A 27204-nucleotide genomic window follows, 5' to 3' on the forward strand; every position below is an offset into this window, starting at 1 on the left:
AGCTAGTAAATCCATAACTGTCATATTAATGACAAATACAAATATATAAAATAAGAAACATTTGTGTTTTCAGAACTTTAAATAGTTTTTTTGTTTTTAAATTCAATGAAACCAAATATAAGATTTAATATGATTAATTTATATTTGTGTCCTTACCGAGCAGCTGATTGTGAAACGTCAAAACCCGTGTGCACTAACTTTGTAGCCGAAATTTGTACACTACGTCGGAAACGAAATTTCAATTACTTTTGTAGTTAGATTTAGCCAAACAGAATCCCTTGACTACGTAGCCACTAGCTTTGTGAATGCGACCATTTAAAACCAAGTTGCTTTAAAAAGTATGAAGTAGTTGTCAAAGTTGTTGTGTCAATCTCTTTTTTCGATTTTCACTTTTTGATAAAGTGTTACGCCTTATAAAAGAATAAATATAAGAGCGTCCGGGTTGTGTTTCTTCTTTCAATCAGAGCTAGCCCGTATCATGCTCTATGATCTCAGAGTAGTATATGAAACGAGTTAACGGAGTGTTCAATGTTGATTTTTACTAACTTCACGTTTGTTTCGCGTAGTGGGCAAATTCTAAAACTTTTGGCAGTTAATTTTTCCAGTGTATTTCATAAATATTCCCAAGTACAACCTCGATATAGATCAAATGGATGCAATGAGCGCGTTCTTACAAGGTGATCTAAACGAAGAGATTTGTATGGTACAGCCAGAATTCTTTAATGACAAAAGCCTATTTGGCCTTACAAGATCTAAAGTCGATCCCTGTATTCATTATAGATTATCTAAGGGGAAACTATTGTATTTAACAGTTTATGTAGATGATTTTCTCATAGATACTAACGATAAATATCAGGTTGGAATAAAAAAGAACTTACAAAACGCTTTTAAAATGAAAGACATATGAAAGGCCGTTTTTTCTTTTGAATTCACATTAACTGGGATCGAAAAAGAGGTTTAATTTTATTGGATTAAGAGTTATACATAAATGAAATTCTTAATCGATTCCATATGCTGGATTGTAATTTAGCGAAAACATCTTTAGATGCTAACCAAAAGTTGACAAAGGAGATGTGCCCACAAAACGAAAAGGAGTGTGCTGAAATGAAAGATGTACCCTATCAAGAAGCTGTCTTATGTTTGCATCAAGTTTCACGTCCTGATATTAGTTTTGCTGTAAGTACAGTCAGTCGATACAAGCAGAACCCGCGAAAAGCCCACTGGACAGCAGTAAAACACATTTTTCGCTGTCTAAAAGGAACAGCTCATATGAAACTAGCTGGTACCGTTGGGGAAGGTAATTTTTCCAGATTTTGCGACGCCGTTTGGGCTAGTGACTCAAATGAGAGACGATCCGTTACCGGTTACATTTACTTACTGCATAATGGTGCAATCTTATGGAATTCAAAAAAACAGCCAACAGTCGCCATCTCGACGACAGAAGCAGAATATATGGCACTAACAGCAGCGACTCAAGAAACAACCTGGTTGATAAGCCTATAGAGAGAGGTAATTCCAAATTCATTAGATTCAACTATCATTCGTTGTGGTAACAAAAGGGCTATAAGCTTGGCTCTAGCCAGCCCATTTAATGGAAGAACCAAACACATTGATGTTAAACATCACTTAATACGAGAAAAATTGACGAAGGAAAAATTGTTTTAAAATACGTCAGCACTGAAGAAATAACAGTTAATTTGTTGACTAAGGCTCTTCCTGGACCGAGCATATTACTTGTTCTTCTGCTCTTCGACTAAGCTTTGGTGTTATCTAATTCAGTGATGGTGTTAAAAAAAAACCTGTTTTTTATTTAACTTTAGAATTTGATTTTCATCAGCTAATCATTTTGTTTATTTGTTTGTTTTATTTTTACGTATAGAAATCAATTTGTTATTCTTTCCTGAATCTGCAAACTGTTAACACTTTTACTTGAGCTTCTTTAAATTCTAAAAATGGTTTTCCAAATTATTTACATGACAAATTTAAATTCCAGATGAAGTGCTACTAACTAATCGGCGTTCTTTTTTTTAAGTATGATGTATCTAAAAATAGTTGTGGGAAACTTGGTTTTTAAATACATAGTTTAAGAATATACATTTTGCCGCAACACTTGTTTCAATATTTTTTTATAAAATTCTAGGCAAAAATTCATTAAATTATGTTTCAAATAAAATAAGCAGGAGACACTTTACTTTTCATAGAACAAAGCAGCAATTTGAAAAGCTTTTAAATGAGAATTTCAAAAAATCTTTAAAAGTCAAGCATAATGGGGCATATTCATACATGTTTGCTAAACTCTTGCTTAGTTGTTAGTAATCAAATCCAGAGATAGGCTATTCATAAATAAATTTAAACCAAAATTTAGGATTTAATCTGTGGTTTAAATAATAAACATAGCAATTGCTGTGTTTGAGTTGCAATTATCACAGCCAAATGTCATATTTGATTTTTGTTTGTGAATTGAAAAGCTGAAATTATATCAAGTATCAAATAAAAATGTCGATTGATACCGGAATTGAAGAAAATATGGATTTCTTAGAGGAGTTTAAGTTATTTGCAGTACTGCAAAAGAAAAAGAAAAATATGCAAAACACGATTTAATTCATTTGACTTAAGCGACAAGAATTTTTAGGAATGATATCGTTTGGATAAAGAAACGGTCACATTTTTTACATCCAAAGTTTGAAGATATAACAGCATTTTTTGCTTTGACATATCATTTATACTATAATTGCAATAGAATACAACCTTAAATTGGGGTTTTAATAAATACATCAGAAAAATTGACTATGAATAAGAGCTGTGTTTTTTAAATCAACAAGCCTTAAACTAAAAATAAAGAAATCACGACTTTGGTAATTCTCTATGAATACATCCCAATAAGTTGAAAACAAAACAATCAACTAACCGAACGAACCTTATCACTTGTCAACCGAAATTAAACTCACTGAACACATTCCAACCCATAGCCACCTGTTAGTCACTAGCACAACTACTTCCAATAGCATATGTCTTTCAAAATAAAATTCATCCATGTAAAAAATACAAATTCATTTTATAAAACTGTACCGACAAAACCGAAAGATGAAGAAGAAGACCATAGACAAACCATATATATGGTTTGTCTATGAAGAAGACATTAGACAGTCCCACTTCCAATGCGATATGGGAATATTTATAAAAATTCATTTGTAAATTTTAATCGTTTTTCGCAGTGTTTGGTAAATCGTTTGACTTGACAGAATGGGTAAATTCGCGTGCATCGACGGCGAAGCCGAATTAATTTTTCCATCTGAAAATTTTAAGACTGCATCGCCTGACATCAATCATATCGAAGTGCGTCATCGTCTAAAAAACGGAATAAAGCCTAAGCCCTCAACAAACGGCACAATTATTTCAAATGGGGTAAGTCTTACAAAAAAGTTAAATCAGGATAGATTTATTTTTTAGTTTTATTTTGTGTGTGTGAAACATTAACCCGAACCCGAATCGAGAACCGAACTCGTGCCTTCGCCGTAGTTGTCGTTGTCGTTGTTGCTGTCGCCGTGGGCCCTTTGCCATTCCCTTGCTCTGTCAACCAATCAGCCATTCATGGTCAATATATAAGTCATAATTTTTAATATAGAAACAACGAAACGGCCGACGACGACGCGACGTAAAGAGAAACCTGAGTGATTTTGTTCTATTTAGATTCAAAATCACTTAGTCAGTACTTGAATAAAACGGTGGTGTGGTCGTCGTCGTCGTCGTCGTCGTAGTGTTATGTCCCTTCAGTTCACTGCTCCTCGTCCTCGGTCTGACTAGACTGGACATTCCATTAACTGGGTCACACGCCCTCATCTTCTGACCATAATTGTGTCCAAAATAAAATGTTTGTATTTGTGGTATGTTTGTTTTCTGCACCCACACAAGACGCAATTCCGCCCGCCATCGGCCATCACTAGCTTCTGGCGTGGGTGTCAAACGTATAGTGTAGACATACTGACTGACAGTTCCTGCCTGCTGTACATGCATGGGATTCAACCGCACCAAAAATAAGGGAGCTGTACTGAGTACATAACACAACAAAACGTGCTAATTCAACATTTACACCACCTAAACTAATTATGCAAGCGATAATTAATGTAAATTCCGAATTGCAAGTTTCAATTTCAAGTCAAAGTCATAGGCTATAGAGAGACACAGTTAGTTCAGAAGCCAGGAGTACAATAATTTCCATAAAAAAAAGAACACTCATAGTTAAGGTAACTTCCTACAAAGGTTATAGTTGGTAAGTTGTGGGAATATTCCGGTGAAATTACTCATGACATTGCGCGAGCGATTATCTAGGCAACTGGTTTTGTTATCAGCTGATGATAGAAGTGCTTCTCTTATCAGTTCATTTTAAGTACAATCATACGAGCACCACCACCGTACCGAGCGACGAACGCACCGAGTAGGTACGAGTCATAATTTCTAGGACTTTGTTATGATACCATCAATAAATTAGGTACCTATCTAAATTGTCAGTTTAGATGGACTGAGTTTCATTCCATTTAAATTAATTTTGTTTCTGATTGAGAAATGTTGTAAAGTCAATGAATTGGTCGACAGACACACGACTTGGCGGCTGTCGGCGCCTCTACGGACGTTTGTATGTTCTAGTTTCATTTATTTCTTCTATTTTTATTCATTTTATTTGTCTAATAATTAAAGTAATTGAATTTTATGTTCCTATTTTAGGGTAGTTAGGTGCAAATGGTGGGTACTCATATTTTTATTTATCTCTCTACTATACTGTTCGTACCTATTTAATTGATAGTTTGCCTCACACCCAAAGCAACCACAAAACAGAAAAAATATAAATTAACAATCATGCAAAATAACTCGCTACGAACGTAATTGGATACACTTACTGTTTTTGTTTGTGTAGCTCAGCTATCAATAATTTTCTCCATGTGGCGGTAGTTAATTTGATTAGATGTTCGGTCTTCTTATAATGCAGATATTGTGGGGATCGTGTGCTAGTAACCGTTTGTTTCCATCCACCTACGCGAGTTGTAAGTGTATGTTGTGTGTAACGCACGTATTTAAATTAATAATAATATAGTTTTTAATTAGTTAGGGGTTCCCTTGGTTATTCGGCAAACTTAAATGAAATTCCTAACTGATTGAGAAATAATTATTTTAATTTGTAGGTAAATTTATTAAACTACAACATTTATCGTGGCTTATAGTTAAGTCTCGAAATGTTACTTCAGAGTTATTTTTTTTTGTAATTTTGGAATGAATGAAACTTCAAGTGAACTTTTATTTTTATACTTCGAGTAAACATTTTACAAGGGTCTACAACGTTTTGTTACTTTTAATCAAATTACATTTTTTCAAAAAATGACAGCAGCCTCTGTTCTAAATCCTAAGGAACCGGTGTTACGGTTGATTTCAATGTACACAATTCTTCTTGGCTTCTACATTTGGGTCAGGCATCATCCAAAGAATTTTTGGTAAGTTTACCCATCTTACTCAGTTGATCAACGAGACAAATCAAATATCAGACGTTAATGGTGGTGTTCCTTACTTCAGACTCTAATGAGTACACTATTAGTGTTCTAGCTCTATAGAATCAATCCCAACCAATAGAAACCTTTCCAATTTAGAAATTGACTTTTTCATTGATACAATCAGTGAAATCGTGTAATTGCATCAACCTCCACAATAAAAAAAATAGTATACATAAAAATTGGTTTAAAATTTCTTCACCCACCTTAAGTTTATATAAAACTCGTAAAATCTGTAAACAAAAACTAAAAAGAATTTATCATATATCCGCTTTATATGGAACTATCTGTACGCATAAACTTTCTATCCAAAATAATTAAAGACCGGGTTCGATTAGAGCTAAACGAAGAATTTAGAATGAAGTTGAGTAACTTGATACCTCACTCAAATGTTTTCAAGATTATAGATCAAATAACCGACGAAAGAGAAATCATAACACAAAAAAATGATGTGTTATCATTCCGCAATAATTCGTTTTCCTCCACTTCCGAAAAAATAGAAACATTTGAAACCTTTTATTCCAAACTTTTTGCCTTAAAAACCCCCTTAGCTGACCCAGTCACTTCGTTAGAAGTTTTAACTTTCAACTCCTTCTTTTCGATCTGGAACGAAAATTTTAACATAACAAATTTTTCTCTCTCAAACACATCTGTGGATATCCATAACGAGTTCCTTATCTCTTCAAACTCTGTTGAAAACATTATCTCTTCATTTAAAAATAAAAAATCTACTCGCCCTGACAACATTCCAAATTTTATTCTGCGTAAATCCAAAACCACAATAGCTCCATTTTTAACTCCCATGTTCAATAACTGTCTGAACAATTGTTATATTCCATCTGCTTGGAAAATAGCAAAATTAATTCCAATTGAGAAAAGTAATTACTCCTACAATATTGTCTTCAACGTTTTGTAACTTTTAATCAAAAAATATTTTTTTTTTCGAAATGTTTTGCTAGCCTAAGTCCTAAAAAATCTTTGTTACGGGCGATTTCAATGTACACAATTCTTCTTGCTTTCTACGTTCGGATCGGATATCACTCGATGAGATTTATGCTAAGTTTAACCACCTCATTCAGCTAATGTGCCCATTTGAATACCGGGCGTTGATCAAGCAGCAAACACCCTTGACTTGTTCCTTACTTCTGACCTTATCTGAAATTATAAGTGTTCTATCTTCTCTAGCCTCATCTGACCATTTTGTTGTATCAGCATTCGAAGACCTCGTAAGAGAACCGCTTGGTAATACGAAAAAGCCAACTGGGACGGCCTTATCAATTATTCGAGGATCTTTTATTAGTCACAATGCTTCCTATTAACGTCCTTCCTATAAAAAGTCTCCGTACAGCAGCCAAATTTTATTTTTTTTATTTTTTTTAAAAAAAGGACTAGGAATAAATGTAAAAACCAAAGTGGTAACATTGAAAAAAGTAAGTTTCCACCTTCACCTTTTTACGAAGCTTAAAAAAAATGTGATTGGTATTTTCAAAAACCTGTTTTTAATACATGGTGGGGCGTGGTTACTTCCTTATCTGAAAATCTCGCAACTGAGCGGCTATAAATAGCAGAGCATTGGTTTATGGCTTGTTCGAAAGCACGTTATCTAAGGTTTTCTATAAGACTAGTTTAGTGTCAACAATGCAGTGGACAAAGTAAGAGCGTGAGTTCGCCGTGGAGGCCTACTTTTCTTTTAGTCGTTGAATCATCGAAATTCAGCTTGCTTAGAAACTATTTCAATATCGCACCTGCAGGACGCCAGAAAACATAGAAAGGGTAAGGGCGCCGATTTTGAAATTCGATCTTGAATTGCGATCTGCACACAAACATTCGGCTGCTTTAGGGGTTTCTAGTCACACAGTGAGACGAATTTTCACCCATACAAATTGGTAGTGCAACAACTTAATCCACGCGATTATTTTGCGCGTAAAAATGCATGTAAAGCATTCTTTGAAAACCTGCCTCAAGACGCCCTTGTTTTCTTTAGTGATGAGGGTGACTTCATGAACTTGGGACTGTTTGGTGTGCAATATCCAGAATCGGTATTATTGGCCCATGGTTCTTTGAAGAGTACAAAAGAGCAGTTACGGTCAATTATGAGCGTTCTGCAGCATGATTGTGATTTTTTTCTGTCCAAACTTGTAGGGGAAGTGTGGTTTAAACAGGATAGCGTCACAGCTCACACGGCAAGAAGGTCAATGCATATTTTGCGTAAACACTTCCCCGAGCGGCTCATCCCTCTTAGAGGCGATCTTCAGCAACCAGCACGATCGGCAGATTTAACCCTATGTGATTTTTTTCTGTGAGGCTACCTTATATCGTTAGTATACACTGATCGTCCAAAGACCCTTCGTCATCTTACAAATAATATTCGTGCTACTATTGCCGACATAAGCACAGATATGCTGGAAAAAGTGGAAAACAATTTCAAATTCCGACTATCTCAGTGCATTGATGAGAACGGTAGCCACCTTCGAGATGTCGTTTTTAAACCAAAATAAAATAAAACTTTAAATGCATTTCTATACGCAGAACAAATAATTATATAATAGATCATACATCGTAGTTTTTAGGAATGAGCGGTCATCATATTTTTATACCAACTCTGTCGTACCACAAGGTAGCCACTTAGGACCTTTACTGTTCATTTTGTACGTTAACGACCTTCTATTATAAAACACTCATCTGTTTTAATATAAACTGATGACATTAAAATTTTCAAACGTATTGACTCACTTTACGACTGTTTACTCCTAAAAGATGATCTAACTTGTTTTCCCGAATTGTGTTTTATATATAATTTTTAACTAAACATAGACAAATGTAAATCAATGTGTTTTATACACAAACAAAATGTTTCAACTATCAATTAGACTTTCTTTGACCTAGGTGTTATTCTTGACTCAAAATTAACTTTTACAAATCATTATGAATATATTATTAAAAAAGCAAATAAGGCATTCGGATTTATAAAACGGTTTTCACATGATTTTCGCAACCCTTATATTCTTTAACTTCTTTATATAACATTTCTAAGACCAATATTGGAATATGGCTTCATAATATGGGCTCCCTTTTATTCATTCTAAACAGAATAAAAGGAGTACAAAGAAGATTCATGAGCTTCTGCCTCCCTTTCTTCCCATGATGATCCAATAGACTCGAACTTCCACCGTACAACTATAGGCTCACGCTCATAAATCTTCCATCGCTTTCTAAACACAGAGAGTACATTCAGCTGTGCTTTATTATACAGTTAATCAAGGGGTCAGTCATATCACCATCAATTTTGGAACAATTAAGCTTTATTTATAGCCGTTCAAGTATTAGAAGACAAGTTCCTTTTCGTCCTACATCGGGCAGATCAAACTATGGTAAAGACAGTTCCCTCAACCATCTGATTTCAGTTTACAGAAAGTATTACTTTTTGGTTCCGCGATGATTTTAAAAGTAAAACATTTAAAGTACATTTTTTCAACACTTCAGTTTAGCTTTTTTTTGCAAATTGTTTAAAGCGTTGTAAATCTATAAATCTAAGAATAAATGTAATATAAGTCTTAAGTTCCAAATTTAGTTTGTTTAACGAATTCAATAAATAAATTTTGGGAATGAGAATTTGTATCTCTTATAGGGTTAAAAGCATCCGTCCCAAAGAAAACATATATATCAAGTGGCCAACAACATTTCATTTGTTAGCTCTCTATATGAGTGCCCGCTATTGTTTTGACGATTTGTTCTTTCAAGGCTATAAGGTTCGGAGTAAATTGTAAAAGACATTAGTTCAGCCAATAGGCCGAAAAAGGCAAATTCTCCACCTCTGTAATTATTAAACGATTGCACTCACGCCCCTTCTCACCAAGGTCATGGAAACGCCGATTGACTATCGAAGATTGAAGGCTTCTTAATGACTTGCAGTACGGATATACACATAGTCCAAAAAGTCTCTGTACAGCAACTTTTTTTGTTGATTCTGAGATAAGTATTTACTTTAAAAATATATTAAAAACATGAATTTTTTAAAATTTGGTAAAAAGGTGAAGGTGGTAACAAAATTTGTTCAATGTTACCACTTTGGTTTTTCATTTATTCCTAGTACTTTTTTTCAAAAATCAATAAATTTATGCTGCTGTACGGAGACTTTTGGGACTAAGCTAAATGAATCGAATCAAATTCCAGGCTGATGAAAGATTAATAGAACACGTCTGATTGCAAAAGCAAATACTCTATTCTGAGAAGAATGAGGTCCTTACCTTAATTATACAATTAACAAAAATTATGAAATTCCATGATTTTGAGAAATTTAAGCATTCCTAGAAATATCTTAGAAAGTGGAACAAATTAAATTCCTAATAATCATTTCGGTATTTTTCAAATACGATAATCTAGCCTCAATGAAAACGTATATTTATGATCGAAATATTGATAAATGTTGCTTTTTTAATGAATGAGATTGTGTTAATCAATAGTAAAAATCACATGGATAAAAATGAACAGTTGACTGAGCTATAATTTAATTTAATTTAATTTAATTTCATGTGAGTTTTAAATTGATAAGTTAAGTCACAAGTGACGATGTCATATGAGGAAACGTCTAAAGTATAGTTTTTAAGTGCAAAACATAAAACAAAGTGTTATCTTAAAAAAATTAAAAGAAAGTGTCTTGAACAAAACTACGTAGGTCTATCTTATCTAATACATTTCTGTTTTATTGCATCCACTTACTTTGAGTTATTCTTCAAATTTTATTAAATACTTAAGGTACTTACGATTACACAATTATAGTTAACAAATATAAGCATTGACAGAGCTCACACGTGGTATTCAAGTATGATAGAATTGTGTACATAATGGAATGGAACCATTAAATACAAATCTTCAACATTAAAATTTCTATCCAAATTTGGAAAAAAAGAAATTGCTCATAATATGCTTATGTAATACTTATTCCTTTAGAACAATTCTAATATTATGAAAAGTTTTATTTTTAATTTATGGGAAGTATGCCTTTGGAGGTGACAGGTGCTCACAGAGTCACTTCATTTATAGCAATCTTTCAATTTAATCTTATTATGAATGCGTGACGTGCGTTTTCGGTGGAAGAAGTGACTTGCAATTGTAAGTACTGTGTTGCAGATACACTGAATTTTAGTGCAACATAACGATTACAATAATTTTGGATGGCATCTTTTTTGGGAGGCAAATATTCAAAAATGAAAAACGACTAAAAACTTTATGAAAAATAAATTGTTAAGCTAAAATTGTCATAAGAAACGTTCAGTCGAAGATGTTGAGTGGTTCAAAAGCAGAAATGAAGTTCGAATGTTTTATGAGCAGGTGCATAAACCTCGACGAAAGTGGAAACATCATAGAATAAGATGGCGACGAAGAGCCGAATTCCACGGTCTGTCAGGATAATCAATTCAATACATACGACAAAAGCCAAAAATCACGTCTCTCCAACTAAGACGAAGAAATACTGCCATATCTAAAACGAATTCTAACAAAACCGCTTTATCAGATTACTTAAATGTCGAGCTTTTTAGGACATAATTTGGTCTGCATAATATGGTCGAAAGAACACATGCCACAAGAATGGAACCTCAGTATTATTTGTCCAAACCGAAAAGAGGCGACCGTCTAAACTGCAACAACTTTAGAGAAATCAGTCTCCTCAACTTAACATACAAAGTCGTTTCTATCTTAATATGTGAACGTCTTGCCATTAGAATTCATCTTATTGCATTTATCTTTTGTTGAAAATATATCTAGCTCAAAGAAGTTCAAAAATGTAAAATAATAATTTTACTGATAGCTTTAACCGGACCATAAGGCTATTGCCTTTTTGAGTATAGAAGTCAATGTCAATAGTATTTCTTATGTTTCCACTTTTCCAGTTAGTATGAGTCAAACTGAGTTCCGTGTAGATGTAGGGATGCTATATGATTGTCTTGCACAGCCACGTGGGGGCTCCCGGGGAACAAGTTTGAGAAATCAGTGCAGTTCGATGATGAGTGGTACTGATCAATTCATAATGATTGAAAAAGGCACAGCTTAGAACTGCACTGCGAAAATTCTCAACTTGTGGGCGAACGCAGAATAGATCTTGCGAATGATGGTAAAAACAGGACTGTCGTCCTTCCTCTGGGGCAGGGGTTGACTTACTGATAAAAACTGTACAAACCCAATAAGTATCAGTAAATATACAAATCGAATGACTAAGTGTCATCGATATTTAATATAAGTTTAAAAAGTCTGAAGTGGAATTAAAAATCATTTTTAGGAATGATGTACATTGTAGATAAAGCTCGACTGATTGCATTCCACAAGATTTCGGGCGACCACTTCTAGGGTTATCTTCCCTAGATGTCACTTCAACGCTAATTTATCAGACCACTGAAGATATGGTATATGTTAAAGCCCCCTGCTTCATTCCAGAAACATATGTTGGGATGGCCTCCTTGTGATAGTATCGTGGTTGCTGTGGTTTATCCGATATGCATAAGGTTTGATTCATTACTCAAAAAATCAATATAAACGTTAACAAAGAGGTGTATCTTGGTAGCTTAGAAAGAGGAACTCATTCGGAGCATTTCGCCAAATAAAAGAAAGTAAATCTTTGCGTAAATTCTTTTGGTTAATTTCAAAAACTAAGCGAATGTACAATGCGAGGGGAAACAAGTGTAAAAACTTGCCGTCAAATTAAGGCTCATAGCCACGTTCTAAGCTATTATTCTCTTTTTTCCAGTTATTATACCGTATACCCCCAGATCTTTTACGTATATATCAAGAGGAGGTAGTGAGAGGAATGCCGCAAGGGCTACAGTTGGTGTAGTCTTCATGGCACTAGTAGCACCTATACATGCTATTCTCTGAATGTTAGTCATATTTTTAAGATTGGAGACCTTTTCAAGAGCTTGCCATCATACCAACCATGCATTATATCAATATTAGCCACAAAATCGTTGAACCTCATCTTTTTCCAAAAATTCTCTATAGAAGGCAACTCTCTTTCTTTCATGTTTTGTATTTACTTAGTATACATCAACCGTTCTAAGTATTTGTTTCATCATCAGAATAAGTTCTTGATCATTTCAATAAATAAGCTTAAAAAGAAAAAAACTTTATTGCCTCTGCTCTGCTCTCTCTCTATAAAAAGCCAAATGCCGACCAATTTTAAGTACTATCTATTTAACAACTTTTGAAAGTCTTAAAATATTAATTTTCCTCTCAATCAATTTTTAAACTTAACTTAATCATCAAATCTTTATTGGAAACCAAAATAAATATGATTGATGATTATAAAAAAAAAACATTTAATTCAAGTACACACGACGTCAAAAACAAACACCGCCTCCGCCGCACCGATGGATTCTTTTTTATGTTTTTATCATGAGAATTTCAAAACATAAACAATCTACTTTTTTTTTGGTAGATAATATTTATGATTATAATAAAATAAACATAATCTTACTCTGGTTTATCTTTAAAATAAAAACAAATCTATTTTTGTTGTGAGTCATTCATTCATAAATTATTAAGAACATATGAACATTGAGTACATATCTGAGTACTAATGTACCTGCCTCAAATATTATGTACTTAACCAATTTTTTTTTTAATTTATCTAATCGATTGATTGATTGGAATTTGTTGACTTATTTTTGCAAGCAAAATAGTAAAGTGACGAGTTGTTTTTTTCTTCTAATTAAACAACGATAAGTATCTCTTTTATAGAAATAAAAACTTAAGCAGAAAAATGTGTAAATGTATTTGAAAATTGTCCTATAGAAACCCACGCACATAGCGTGTTTGAAAAAGACATGACATGACATGATGATGATAATGGTCAGAAACCTAAGTAAACATTATACTTTTTTAGTCATGCACTTAATGCCGATCCCTAAAAAACACAATCACTGCTAAATATAAAAACGTAGAAGAGTTTCTTAAGCTAAAATGTAAGAATCGAGTACTTGTGCAAGGTGGTGGGTGCTGTGCCTGGTAGAAGACAAATTTTGACGAGACTTAGGGGGCGAGTTGTTTATTTATTCAATGGCTTTAAGAAAAAGTCCTATGTCTAGTGAGTAATCTCAAATTTATTTCTATTTCGTGACGTTTAACTGAGCAATAAAACCTCTTCCAGAATAGTAGCATTTGGAAAGCATTTTGTACTTACTAGAAATGATATGAATGATATTTTCCATTTCAAAAACTAACAAAAACCATCAAATCATGATACCTTGATGCTTAGAGCTAGGTAATAGCAGAATTGTATAACATTGCCTGCATGATGCCCAATATATTGGTGGTATCACTTATATTGATGACACACCTATTAACATGAGAGGCATCATTTTCATGATGATGATGTGCCATGTGCACTGTGAACTGCTATGATGTTAGTTCATCAATGAGATAATAAGTCGCTTAATTGCATGGTTGGCATAGAGAATCTGGTCAATTTTATTGCACTGTTATATTATTTTGCAACCTCTTCTAGAGCCGTTACGGGTGGGGAATAGTTGATAGTTAGTTATTTTAAAAGTTATATCGACTCGTGTATAGATAAAAGAACATTACATATAACTTTTGCTTATTACTCAATATTTTATTGATAGGTATCTATGAATGTGCAGTGCACACACGTTTTCGAAATGGAATGTTGTAATTTTGCTTTTAATTACTAAGTGATGTGAAAGGGAAGTTTAGAATTAAAAAGTTCTAATTTCTACTCACTACATTTTCTAAGTGCTTTGATATAGAGGGACATTATTACAACGTTCATGTTTTTGAGTTGTTTGTAAACAAATTCAATTCTTTTTCATTTTTTTTTTCAAATTAATTAGCCCTAGTATAGTATTTAGGGTAATTTGTTTTTCCTTTATTGTTTTTATTTATTTTTATGTGAAAATTAATTAACTAGGTCACGATAATATGATAAATAGATTAACAAAGACGTCATATTCTGTATATAACTTTTTTCCTTATTTTTATAGATTTGTTTGATTTAAAAAACAAAAAAACCCGATTCGGGAAAAAAATTGTTTTGACGGTTTGGAACCTAAAAAAAAAAACTTATCAAAGCTCAAAGTCAAACTATTCAATATTTTGTTATAAAATGAGTCAACTCGTTTTTTTATTTATGACTACAGTGACACTGAGTAATGAGTAAGCATTATTTATTTGCTTATCTTATCATTTCTAAAATACCTTTTCATTATTTTTAATATGCGGTGCGGTAGATTGAAGTTCCGCTTTTTTATTCAAAACAAATTATTATCATAGATTTCGAGCGTGGGAGTTCATAACAAGTGACAATTCGACGTTCGAAATTTAATTCACTTGCACCAACCAAAAAAATGTATTAATAAACAATTTTGGTAGCACAATAGCTTCAAGAAGAAAGTAATTGTAGTTAATAAAAAACCCACGGTTTTTTATCACAGACATTTTTTTTTGAGGATTTATCAGTTACTCGAAAGATATGCATACTTTCTCTGTAGCAAAGGATCGGATACAGATCTAAGGCTTCTCAATCTTAAGCACTTATGTATCATTACGCCATGTACAAACAAAACAATTACATATTTTCAAAGACACGCCAGTAGCTTGTAAACTGTGACGCATGTATTGTACGCAGTTTAAGACTCTAGTCTAGTTATTTATTACACCAAATATGCGTTATTGTATTTAACCTTTCTGTGCAGATAGTCTAACACAAAATCTCAAATTCCGGCAAGAATTATAAAAAACTGAACACATCAGTCAGGCAGTCATTGTCAGTGAAGACAGTCAGTAGATTTCTATACTGTAATTAACAGCATCATTTCTGCAGTGAATCTTTGTTTTATTTTTACAGAAGGAACGAAATTAAGACTTCAGTAATTCGGTCAGTAGTTTATTTTTTATTTTCAATTTTTAAGTGCTCCATCTGAAAAACTCCTTGTACTTTTGCTACGAAAGCTATAGTGTCAGTCATTACGAATCCTTCGATCTTTGAGGTATTTCTTGAGCTGATAATTAATTAGAATTAGAATTTAAATTAAAATTAGAATTAGAATTAAAATTAGAATTAGAAGGAAGCTTAGTGCGATCTGTCAATAAGTCTAAGGGGAGGAAGATTCGACCTTTTTGGAAATCTGATAAACAAATGCTATTTTCATCCACCCGGAAAAAAAAAAACGAAAAAAAGGAGGATAGAAGAACTCATCTTCAGAACAATAGCGGGGACGCCAGATGCTGAGTCCGGTAGTGGACCTTTAAAAAAAGGAACCTTCATCGGAAAAACTTTGCAAAGGCAGCATTTTGAAATAAATCGCTGAACCTTGTTCGCAGTCACTGATATATTTTATAAAATCCCGTTGCTACCATCTCAAATTATTTTGTAGTATTTCGAAAATATTTATGTGTTTTTTTTTTTTGTCGAAAATGAAAACTGCCCAAATAAGAAGTTGTTCAAAATGAAACTTCTTATTGAAAATTCTTTATATATACCAGAACGCCATTCTAAGTGACTTCAAACTTATTCATTAAGTCCTATCTTACGTAATTTTCAAATCTTTTCAAAACAAACTGCCAATGCACTATATTAAAATTCCAGTTTCTTGTGGGAGAGTTCATTGACTACAATAATAATTATACAAGAGGCTCGCCTTCCTTAAATTTTATTTAATCACATTCGCAACCTTGACATTGGTAATGTGACGCAATATTTGTTTTTAATCGCTTTGGCTTGCTAGCTGGCTGGCTGGCGTCTTTATATCTCTAATCTTTCATAAAAATCGACTCACAATTTGCTTTGCTAGAGTGTGCTATACGCCTTGTGCTTTGCCTGTTCTGTTCTCCTCTCTTCTGTGTTGTTGCATTGCTACGTAATCTTTGGGTTGTCATAAATTCCTCACCAAGTACACACAAACCAGACTCTCATGTTTATTTATTTAAATATGTTTTTTTTTCTATTCTTTTCAAGAATGCAAGTTTATTAGGTTCGTTTGTGGGGTGTTCTTTAAAAATAAACTGCACTAGTGAATTAATAATTCTTGAGAAAGACATGTGCTTGGTTGGGTTGGCCACAAATTACAAACAAACTACATGCGCCATCAATAATAAACCATTTATAATCGCCTGAGTTTTGAGCTAGATTCTGCTAATCTGTTCGTCCGAGGAGTGATGGAAAATCAAAATATTTTATTAACAAGCCCGAAAGGCCTTTGCTACTTACACTTTTATTTTTTGTTACACAGCTGCCAGTCAACTCACGTTAGGGTCCATTTATGTGGTTTTCTAAAAATATTTCTCTCTCTCAAAAACAAACTAATTGAATTCACTGTTTTCACAGTTGGGTTGTTGATTATGGGACAATAAAGAGGTTCCGGGTGTGGATACAACTATTTATTATTGTGCCTTTTGTTGGCGCTGTCTTTTGTCCCTTAGACAACAATTTATTGAGAGTTCAAAGTACACCCATGACAAAAAAAAAATATTAAATTAAATTCAATTGAAGAAGAAGACATTCACTCACTTTTCGTTTTGGCATATCTTTTTATGTATTTCAGGTTTTGCCTGTCACAAATGGGAATGTCAAGAGTAAAACAACGCTGTCGCCGTCGCCATCGCTGTCGAATGCTATTACCCAGACTGCAAACGGAAATGTATACAATAAAGAGCAACATGAACAACACTGCAACGGAAAAGCAGCCACAGGAGCATCAGGAGGAGGAGGCTTCTATGATGATCCTAATCGAAGCAAATCGTCATTCGAAGAGGTTCCTCTACACACAGCCTGCCTAACATATCTTGGCTTTTACCTGCTCATGATATTGGGCTACATCAATCAATTGATGTGTGCCCCAAAAGTAGCTAAAGAAAATAATCGAGAGGTAAGATGACGATTTTGAATCGATTTGAAATCCATGAACTGACTAACTGAGTCTGAAACTCGATTTGTTTTCAGGGCTATGTTACGCTATACGATGCCTTCGAGAGCTTCTATTCCCGGTATGTCTATCGAAGAGTCCGAGATTGCTGGAATCGCCCAATTTGCAGTGTCCCTGGGGCAGAGGTAACTCTCAAAGATCGCATAACCAAGGATTACGGTTGGACATTTGAGTTCACTGGAACAGAAACACGATGCTTGAACCTGGGGTCGTACAACTACTTGGGATTCGCCGCGGCCGAGGGTCCTTGTGCCGAACAGTCTGAACAGCGTTGCCGAACAGACGGCTTGGCTTTGGGCAGTCCCCGTCGTGAATTGGGGACAACTCACCTGCACTTGGAACTCGAAAAACTGACGGCCGAATTCGTGGGTGCCGAAGATGCTATCGTATTCGGAATGGGATTTGCAACGAATTCACTCAATCTCCCAGCCCTACTCACACCTGGATGTTTGGTTTTGAGCGATGAAAAGAATCATGCATCGATTATACTTGGCATTCGATTGTCAGGAGCCACAACTAAAGTATTCAAACACAATAACATGAAAGACCTGGAACGTGTTCTGCGACAATGTACAATTAATGGTGACCCAAAAACAGGCAAACCATGGAAAAAAATTTTGATTATTGTCGAAGGTGTTTTCAGTATGGAGGGTTCGATTGTCCGATTGCCTGAGGTTATTGCATTGAAGAAGAAATACAAAGCTTATTTGTATTTGGATGAGGCGCATAGTGTGGGAGCGATGGGACCAAATGGTCGCGGTATTGTCGACTATTATGGCGCCGATCCAAAAGATGTTGATATTCTAATGGGAACATTTACAAAGAGCTTTGGCAGCGCTGGTGGTTATATTGCTGGAACAAAGGTAAAGATTTATTAATAGGTGTTAATCGTATCTAAAACAAATTCCTTGTTTTTGAATATTTTATTGTTGATTCTTTTTTTCTGTTGTCTTGGCGGTCTGTTAAATATTTGGTTTTAAAATAAACAAATATAATTCTTATCGATTTGTTAGTTACCATTTCCAGCTTGACCTTAAACCCTTATAGAAAATCGATATCGACAAGGATAAGTTCGTGGGAACAACCAGTTGCAAGGGGTTGTCATGATTTATTTTAAAATTAAACAAGCTACAGTTCATTAAATAATGTTTTAGGTATATTTTTCAGATAGCCTGTGAATGGTGGCTTTACATATTTCCAATTGGTATCGAAATTATTTCCCTGTCTTGTTTTTTTATTTTTGTTTGAAGTTATTGATTTTCCATCTAATGATTTAAGCTTTTAATTATTAACTAGTTAAATTAATTTATAGCTTGAAGTGGACTTTGGTAAGTTGGTTACTTGGTTGATTAACAACTTTCAATTGTACCATTCGTGGTTAGATTCGAAGACTGTGAGATGGGTCACATGTTCAATTTGTATACACTGAGAGCCATGAGATTAGCATCCACCCCCCCTCCCCATAAAAAGCTTCATATAATTGATCATTTTGTGGTTGCTGTTAATATGCAAATGCTTTTAGTTATTCAAACATTTTAAACACTTCCATTAGGAAGAAATACACCTACATGGATAAAAAGAACCATCTATACTTTGTGTCTGTGTAAGGTTTGTAAATTTAGATACCTTACCAAATTTCTAAGCTGTTTCAGGTTTTAGATCTTCAAAGGTGAAACACGAATGCCAAGCAACTTTTACCTTTTAAGTAGTCAATCCGAAAAAGTATACGAGTTGAAGCTGTCAATTAGTGAAATATCTAAAAAGTCGGTAAACGTCCTGTTTTCCTGCGTAATAAGTCAGGATATGGTGAAAACCATAAAAGTGGTAATCAATGGCTCTTTTTTTTATTTTTAGGCGGTTGATATTTCCTCGCTGGTGTAAAATTCCCGTTTGGATCAATAAGCGCAGTTTTATGTAAATTAGTTTTTCAATTTTGATGACATTGTAACTCAGGTAGCACAACTGAGGGCATATGAATGAATGTATTTACTTTTACCATTTTAAAAGAATTAAAACAAACTTTTCTTAACGACGCCATTTTGTAGATGTTGACAGTTTCAGCTTCTTTATTGCCCACAATTGTTGTCGTAGCCCCTCCGGACAAAGCGTATAAATTGCTTAGAATTTCAAAAACAAAACCCTATGACCCCTTAATAAACTGAAAAAATGTACATATATAAGATAAAGACCCTCTAACCATACCGGATCATTCAACCTGAACAGCAATTGTGTAATGTTTATTCGGAATTATTATGTTTTCCGCAGCCCGCTTAGTCGGAGGCTGATTGATGATATTTTCGAAAACTTTGCTGATGCTCGGAAGAAGACTTATTGACCCCCTGAAAATTTGAAAGATTTGAGTTGTCCTCTCCCTTTTATTTGCAAATAACCTCCATTGGTTAATGACTTCGTACAACGTTAGATATACTATCGACACCTGCTGAATTTTTGTTCTTAATGAATCGAATATGAACTGAATCTCGACATTCGTTATTAAGGGACTTGGCAACATTTGATCGGCGATTCTGGCATTTGACATTTTATTTCTAAAGCTCTGTTTTTCTGGTCATGGTTGGCGCAAATGCTAACATTCATCTTGTGCACTTACTCGAATGCAACGATTACTTTCTCAGACAAAAACAAAGGTAAACGACGAGTGAAGGAACAAATTTGACATTTAGAAATATTAAGAAGCATTTTGTTTTTATTGTAACCCTCTAAAAGCCTATTAAGATCTTCTTGTATAGTATGTCTGAGCGTGGTCCACTTTACCAACAGTTAATGAAATTAATAATTCCTTCGCGAGCCGATAGAGGGAAGCTTTGTCCTTAATGCATTGTTCAGTTGTCATTGATCTTTTAAAAGAGAATCACATTAAACGCTATGAGTGCAAAGAACACTTCGCGCTACGTGTTCCTTTGCATCCACCCGAAAGGTCCAAAAATGTCGCAATCAGCGGCTGCTAAATATATGAGAAAGTCAAAGGCGTTTGTACAAAAGTGCATACAGCGATATAAAGTGGTTAAAAATGTCGACAACAAAGATGAAAAGAGAATAGTGAATCTGTTTTCGCGGAATCCTGCTTTAACACTGGGGCAAGGACAAGCAAAATTAATGGTAAAAGGTTTAGGCGCATGCTGATAGATATTTTGAAAATGTCATTTTTACTGATGAATGTTCTATATGGGCACGTTATGTCCTCACGCGAGCCTGGTCAACTTTCACCAATAGGCTTGTTCAGCGTACCGTAAAACATGGAATAAAGGTGCATCTTTGGGTCTGCTTCTCAAAGCAGGGATTCCGCAGATTCATAGAAAATGATAAAAATCTACAGAAAGGCTTTACTGCCATGTGCCAAACGATGGTTCATCACAAAAAATGAAAATTGGATTCTGCAGGAGGACAACGATCCTAAACACCGCAGCAAGCTCTGTACTCAGTGGAAGACTCAATCTGGCATCGTTACATTGGATTGGCCGTCGCAGTCGCTCGATGCAAAGTCTATCGAATATGTGTGGACATATATTAAACAGAAGCTTCGTGGAAGACGCACATACATTTTGAAGCAGTTGTCTTACAAAATTCGTCAGATCTGGAGATACTTGCCACTAGAATACGCCGTCAAATTAGTAGAAAGTAGAAAGATGCCATGCAATTATCGATGCCGGTGGCGACTGGACACCTTATTGACCAAATTGCAACATTGTTCGCAACGTGTACAATCTACATATATATAAATATGAAAGTTTCATTACCTTTTTCTTTTTTTAAATTAAAACGACCACGCTCTTACTTGATACACTGTAACAGATATCAACTGAATCGATAAATAAAACAATTATTTTTAGATCATTTGCAACCGTAAGAAATAAACATTAAGTAAATCGTCAATAAATAAAAGAAAAAGTAGTGGACCAAGATGGCTTACTTGAGGAACTCCAGATGTAACTTTTATTGATTTAGAAGTTTTCGCCTTAACTTTAACGTATCAAGTGTTCCCCTTAAGCTATGAGCATTTTGTAAAGAAATCCTATTCCATTGGGTTTTTGTATTCAAATCTGGTCAAATGCTTTTGCAAATTCTGTATAGACAAAATCCACTCGATAACCCTTTTCAATATTATTTAAAATGAAATAAGTAAAAATTGTTAAATGAACACATGTTAACCTGCCAGGTACAAATCCATGGAGATAATATTTCTTTTAAAAGAAAAGAAACCCGATTACAAATAGATTACTAACTCTAATTCTCTAATTCTGAATGAATTGCTTTGGAGCACTTTTATAGATGGAAGTTATGTTGGAATTTTTTCATTTATCAACAAAGTTATTTAGCAATTTATTAAAGATATAACATAAAATCCTGGACAACGAAGATTCGCATTTCTTCCAACAAAAGGAGGAGCTTCATCGGGTGAGCTTAGATGTCTCCACTGAGACCGGCTGAAGCTGTTTCGGTTTCTTGCAAGGAAATTTGTGGGCTCCTGATGGGATGACTTGCTTGTAAAGTTTACGAGTATAGTAAACAATATTCCAACACAGGAACTAATTACGGGAAGCAAATTTACTTGGTTTAGGTGAGGATCGACAAATATTGGGCAGGGTTAGACGACAAAGGGACTTGAAAGTTAGTAAAATAAATCCTTATGTCACGTTCTTTTTACTACTGAGCAATTGTATTCAAAGTTTGTTTTAAAAGGTTCCTTGTCATATTTAAAAAGGTATGATACATTTCTATACAATAACTAACACAACTTAGGATGGAATTGTAACCCGTATAAAGAGTTTGGTTTGTAGATAATAATGTTGCTGGTACTTTTTGCAAGTAAAGATGTCTGACAAATTAATTATTACAAAGTATAAAAAACACAAAAACTTAATATTTTTTTTTATTTGGCTAATATTTTAATTGGCCATAAGCAATAAACCAAAATTAAAATTGTTTGGCCGTTTTGTTTGGTTGGAATCAATTAAGCTAGGAAGTGTTCTAGTCTGATGACTCGCAGTGTATACAAAATTCTCTAGCCAGCTGACACCATTATATTATATTTGCCTTATCCCGAAGGATCTTTTTTTAAAGCCCGCCAACTAAATCGACACTAAATACAAATTTTGGAAAATATTTCACTCAACGCTTAAAAAAAAAACATTAATTTTTTTAACAAAAACATTTCTCTTTTTGCAGAAACTAATTGATTTTATCCGTGTGAATAGCCATGCCCACTGCTATGCCAATTCAATGTCTCCACCAATAGCACAACAAATCTTAACTTCAATGAAAATGATCATGGGATTAGATGGTTCGGACATTGGTCGTAGAAAAATTGAACAACTAGCTCGGAATACACGGTATTTCCGACGACGATTGGCCCAAATGGGTGTCATTACCTATGGCCATGAAGATTCTCCTGTTGTACCGATGCTCGTCTATCTTTTTTCCAAAATTGGGTAAGTAATTGTTAAAAACTAATTATAAATGATTAATGGAAGGTCCAACTCAAAGCAACCGTCAGTTTGATATTCTTTTGAACAAACGACAAAAGTTTGGAAACGAAGAAGTTTCTCCATAGACCCAAAACTTCGGAAGTCTCAAGCGTTTGCTTTGAATCGAATCTTCTCTGATTATTAAATTATGAAGTGTGAATTATATGAATTCCGTTATTATTTTACAGAGCTGTAGTTCGTACACTAACTTTCCGTAAGGTAGCTGTTGTTGGAGTTGGGTTTCCTGCCACTCCAATTATGGAAGGACGTATACGCTTTTGCCTATCAGCGGCTCACACTAAAGAGCAGCTTGATTATGCCTTGCAAGTGATAGATGAAATAAGTGATTCAGTTGGCCTAAAGTATTCACGTAAACCACGAGATCCTAATCCGATTATTTATTAAGTTAAAAGAGAAAATAGTTTATTTTGTTTGCTTTCATATTCCGAAAAGAAAAAAACAAAATTTAAAATTAGCCCTAGATACAAAAATACAAAAAACAACAAATACACGTCATAATTTATATTTATACATACATAAATTTTTGTCAAACTAATTTTCCCTTAGGAAAATCTCTATTTAAGTGTAAAATTAAGCAGCAACACTAAAATTGTGTATTGATTAATAAAAATAAATACAAAAAAAAACAAACTGCGAAGTCTATAAAAACAAAAATCAAAATCACATTTATGAACACAATTCAATAGAACTTTTTTAATTGCTGCTTAATTAATTAAGTATTAAAAACCTAAGAATATTTTATAACATACAAAAATTAGTTTCATAATTTATGCTTTTAATGTTAAACAAAAAATTATTAAAGTAACAAAAAGAAAAAAAAAGACAAAAGAAACAAAACAAAACTTTATTTACAAAAGAATTTATCATAAAATAATGTAAGTCACAACACTTCTTATTTTGTGTTTAATTAAGTATTATATATATATTTTTTCAAATTGAATATTTTTCTCTATTTTTTATTCTTTATTTTTTCTCACAAAGGAAAATGCCTACATGTCTTCAGTTTCTATTAGTGTTCTTATTTTTCTTTAGCAAGGGAAGTCTTTTATTTTATTTCGTTGTCTTTTGTTTGTTATTTGCTTATGCCTTCATGTCTTCATTTTCTATTCATGATTTATAGAGGTGAATCAAATTTTTGAAAAAGAAAAGCGCTGGAGAATTTAAACTTAAAAGTTGATTTTTTCAAGAAGAAGAAAAGCCATAAAATAAAATTTACGACGTAGGCAAAAAGAGGCCGATACAAAACATATCGGTGGTTATTCATGCGTGTTTTCTTAATTGATGTCTTAATATAGCCGTAATTCATGATTGATGTATCTGTATGTGCCTGATAACATTAACTACAAATTAGAACTGAGTGCAGCTTAAGTATATGTAAATAATAGTTAATAATAAATAAATGTATAGTTTGGTATAATTCTCGATTCTCTATTGATAGTCTATTCTATATTTCGTTAGGTAATATAAATCTAACAGAGAAATAATTGACTACAACTCAGTAGATCAGAAGTACTGGAAACAATCAAAACTTAAACATCCACTGAAGTCTGTGTCCCAGTAGTTAGAAAATCAATTTTACTTCGGGTAGAATCGGCTAAGACGCGACAATTGGCAATACTAGTTGATAGTCAATATAGACGAGTATAATTCAAAAATCTTTTTACCCCTTGACTATTATGATGGCAATTCAAGATTAATAGTCAAATATCGAAATTTCCACAGGTCCTTTTCTAGGAACTTTTTCCATGATCGGAAATATCCCTGGAAATAGATTACCATCGAACAAAAATTCTATGCAATTGTAGCTTAATTTTTTTGGACATTTTTTCCCGATAGCAAGTATTTCTGAAGGAAACTTTTAAGCTTATGTACGTCCACAATGTTCTAGAGAGGGAAAAATTCTAAAGGAAATTTGTATTCACTACAGCTTCATTGCTGGAAATTAAATACCCTTGAATAAAAATTTAAAGCAATGGCTTCCGAAATTTCCTGGAATTATTTTTCCGGTACCAATTAAATCTGAGGAAAATATCAAAATCATTTACGTTCCCAATATTCGAGATAGGAAAAACTTCCCAGTTTGATATTTGTTTTAATGTGACGGCTAATTCACGTCTGTTACGGTTGTCAAACTATAAAATGACAAGACCCCAAAAGCGAAAGATGATGTTTAAATGAAATAAAACCTGAAATATGTTTAACTGAGAATTCAACTATCGCTTCTACCGTGTTGTCATTTTATTGTCCTTTTGATGAGACCTTTTAATTCTTGTCTTTGAATACTGATATCCGCGGAATTGATCCAAAATTAGATAAAAACCCGTTACAAACTGAATTCTCCTTAGAATTTCAAAAATACAGAACGTTCTTAAGATACGAATTCAAGTTAATATAGGAAATTGTGTTAAATTTTCACTTGAATCAAAATATTTATTAACTCATTTGAAAACGATTCCGAAGCGCTTGAACTTTTTTAATGACGAAGGTATTTTTGTTTGAAGAATTCCTAAAAATGATTACTAACGTTAATGAAAATAGGACATTTTGAAAAAAAACCTTACACTTTAGTTAAGGAATTCCATCATAATCGGAACTCACGAATTTAGTGATAGTTTTTTTCTTCTTTGGGCTGAATAACTAGACTTTTAAAACCACCATTTTCATTTTTGTTTATGTTTTTCAAACATCCTATCTAAGGTATTTTAATCATTTCCAAATATCGAATAAATGTTCGTTATTTTTAAATTAAAGAATATAATAGGTAGGTTGAATTTGATCTTTTTCCTAAAGTTGCTAATACTACAACTATGACAGGTACTAAAAATAAAATCTTCTCTTTGGCTTCCAATCATAATCAGTGCCTAGCTTTGTACGTCCAGGATAGTCTCTTCTCCTTAATCCTCGCTCTTTTACCAAAAATATAGGAAAATGAAATGAATAGTAGAATTTTTAGGAGAATTAATACATTTTTTAGCAGACATTTCAATTTACATTTCTTAGTAAATTTTATTTAATAAGTTCTGCTTTTCTTATAAGTTTAATATTTTTATGGTTCTTATTCTTATTCTTTGTTTTTGTGATTGATATTTTCAATATCATTCGACATTTCGTAAAGCGCAATCTTTAAAGGTCATGTATTATAATTTAAAGGTCATGAATTTAGAATCAAAAGAAAATGAGCTCTGGATAAAGTGAAGTTAATTTTTGAAATCTGAAAAAACTGTTTCTAAAATCTTATCATGAATCACGAAGAAAACATGAAATAGTTTAAGTATTTTTATTCTAACATTTGTGTAGTAAAATTTTTATTGGGATGAATGAAAACAAAATTGTTGTTTTGTTTTATTTATAATTTCATCAACTTCCATTTTATATAAAAACTTGAGACAGCTTTTTATTGGCAAAAAATATACTTTTTCTTTAGTTTATTAATGTTATAACTTAGTTCAATTGTTTAATTTATATTTAAAAAGCGGATCAAAATCTAAACACAAACAAAAAAATTATATAACTTTTAATATTTCTACCTGCTATTAAACAAATTAAGATTAATATTATGTACCTAAACTAAGTCCTAATACACAATTTTAAAATATTACAATTTTTATCAAAAAACAAATTAAAAACTTAAAGCTAATGAAATACAGGGTGTTACAGAATCATAAACCTCACAAAAGAACAAAAATCAATACAAAAAAGTGTAGTGGAAACTGTAATATATAAATTTTTCACCAAACAAAAACAAATGGAACAATTTTAGGAAAAATCATAGTAAATATTTAAATGTTGTGACATAAAAATTAATTTATTTCATTTTCTATCACATAATAAAAACAAATATCACTAACCAGGCTTTTATTGATATATCGGGTGACGGAGATATCAATAATAAATCACACTGCTGTACCAATCAAATAACATTTTTCCTTCTATAATAATAAATCCAAACAAAACTGCTTCTCTTCTAATATTCAATTTAACTTATTGTAACAATTAAGTATCAATAAAATAAATTTAAATAAGAACAAGAAAAAAAAAGAATTGTCGCTGTTCCTAGCAGAGTCTATAAATATATTATATTATATGAGTAGTTATCGATAGTGCAAAAAAAAAGAACAAAAATAATCAAAATACATATAAAACATATTATAAAACTTAAACAGAACAAAATAAAGTAATAGTTGAAGACAAAAAACAAAACACCCTGTATATAAATCCAAATACATTTAA

At 33.0% G+C, this 27204-nt stretch overlaps 2 protein-coding genes across 2 annotated transcripts; both read left to right on the plus strand.

Annotated features, from left to right (window-relative positions):
• The first annotated feature begins 1011 nt into the window (after window positions 1–1011).
• LOC129950785 (uncharacterized) lies at window positions 1012–1503 on the plus strand. The gene has a single exon (XM_056062703.1). The coding sequence runs from the start codon at window positions 1012–1014 to the stop codon at window positions 1501–1503; it is 492 nt and encodes a 163-aa protein (XP_055918678.1).
• Window positions 1504–3166: 1663 nt separating this feature from the next.
• Window positions 3167–27204, plus strand: LOC129948837 (serine palmitoyltransferase 2). The gene is made up of 5 exons (XM_056059925.1): window positions 3167–3405; window positions 17090–17413; window positions 17488–18333; window positions 22655–22917; window positions 23142–27204. Exons 1-5 carry the CDS (start codon window positions 3244–3246, stop codon window positions 23356–23358), a joined length of 1812 nt encoding a protein of 603 aa, XP_055915900.1. The 5' UTR covers window positions 3167–3243; the 3' UTR covers window positions 23359–27204.

Source organism: Eupeodes corollae, chromosome 3, assembly GCF_945859685.1.
Source record: "Eupeodes corollae chromosome 3, idEupCoro1.1, whole genome shotgun sequence".
In the NCBI taxonomy this organism is placed as follows: Eukaryota; Metazoa; Arthropoda; class Insecta; order Diptera; family Syrphidae; genus Eupeodes; species Eupeodes corollae.

Bases quoted from the DNA above. Each gene is read 5' to 3' on its own strand.
- LOC129950785 (XM_056062703.1), top strand. From the start codon at position 1,012: ATGCTGGATTGTAATTTAGCGAAAACATCTTTAGATGCTAACCAAAAG.
- LOC129948837 (XM_056059925.1), top strand. From the start codon at position 3,244: ATGGGTAAATTCGCGTGCATCGACGGCGAAGCCGAATTAATTTTTCCA. The intron at 3,406-17,089 runs GTAAGTCTTACA...TATGTATTTCAG, and splicing joins GCACAATTATTTCAAATGGG to GTTTTGCCTGTCACAAATGG. The intron at 18,334-22,654 runs GTAAAGATTTAT...CTCTTTTTGCAG, and splicing joins GTTATATTGCTGGAACAAAG to AAACTAATTGATTTTATCCG.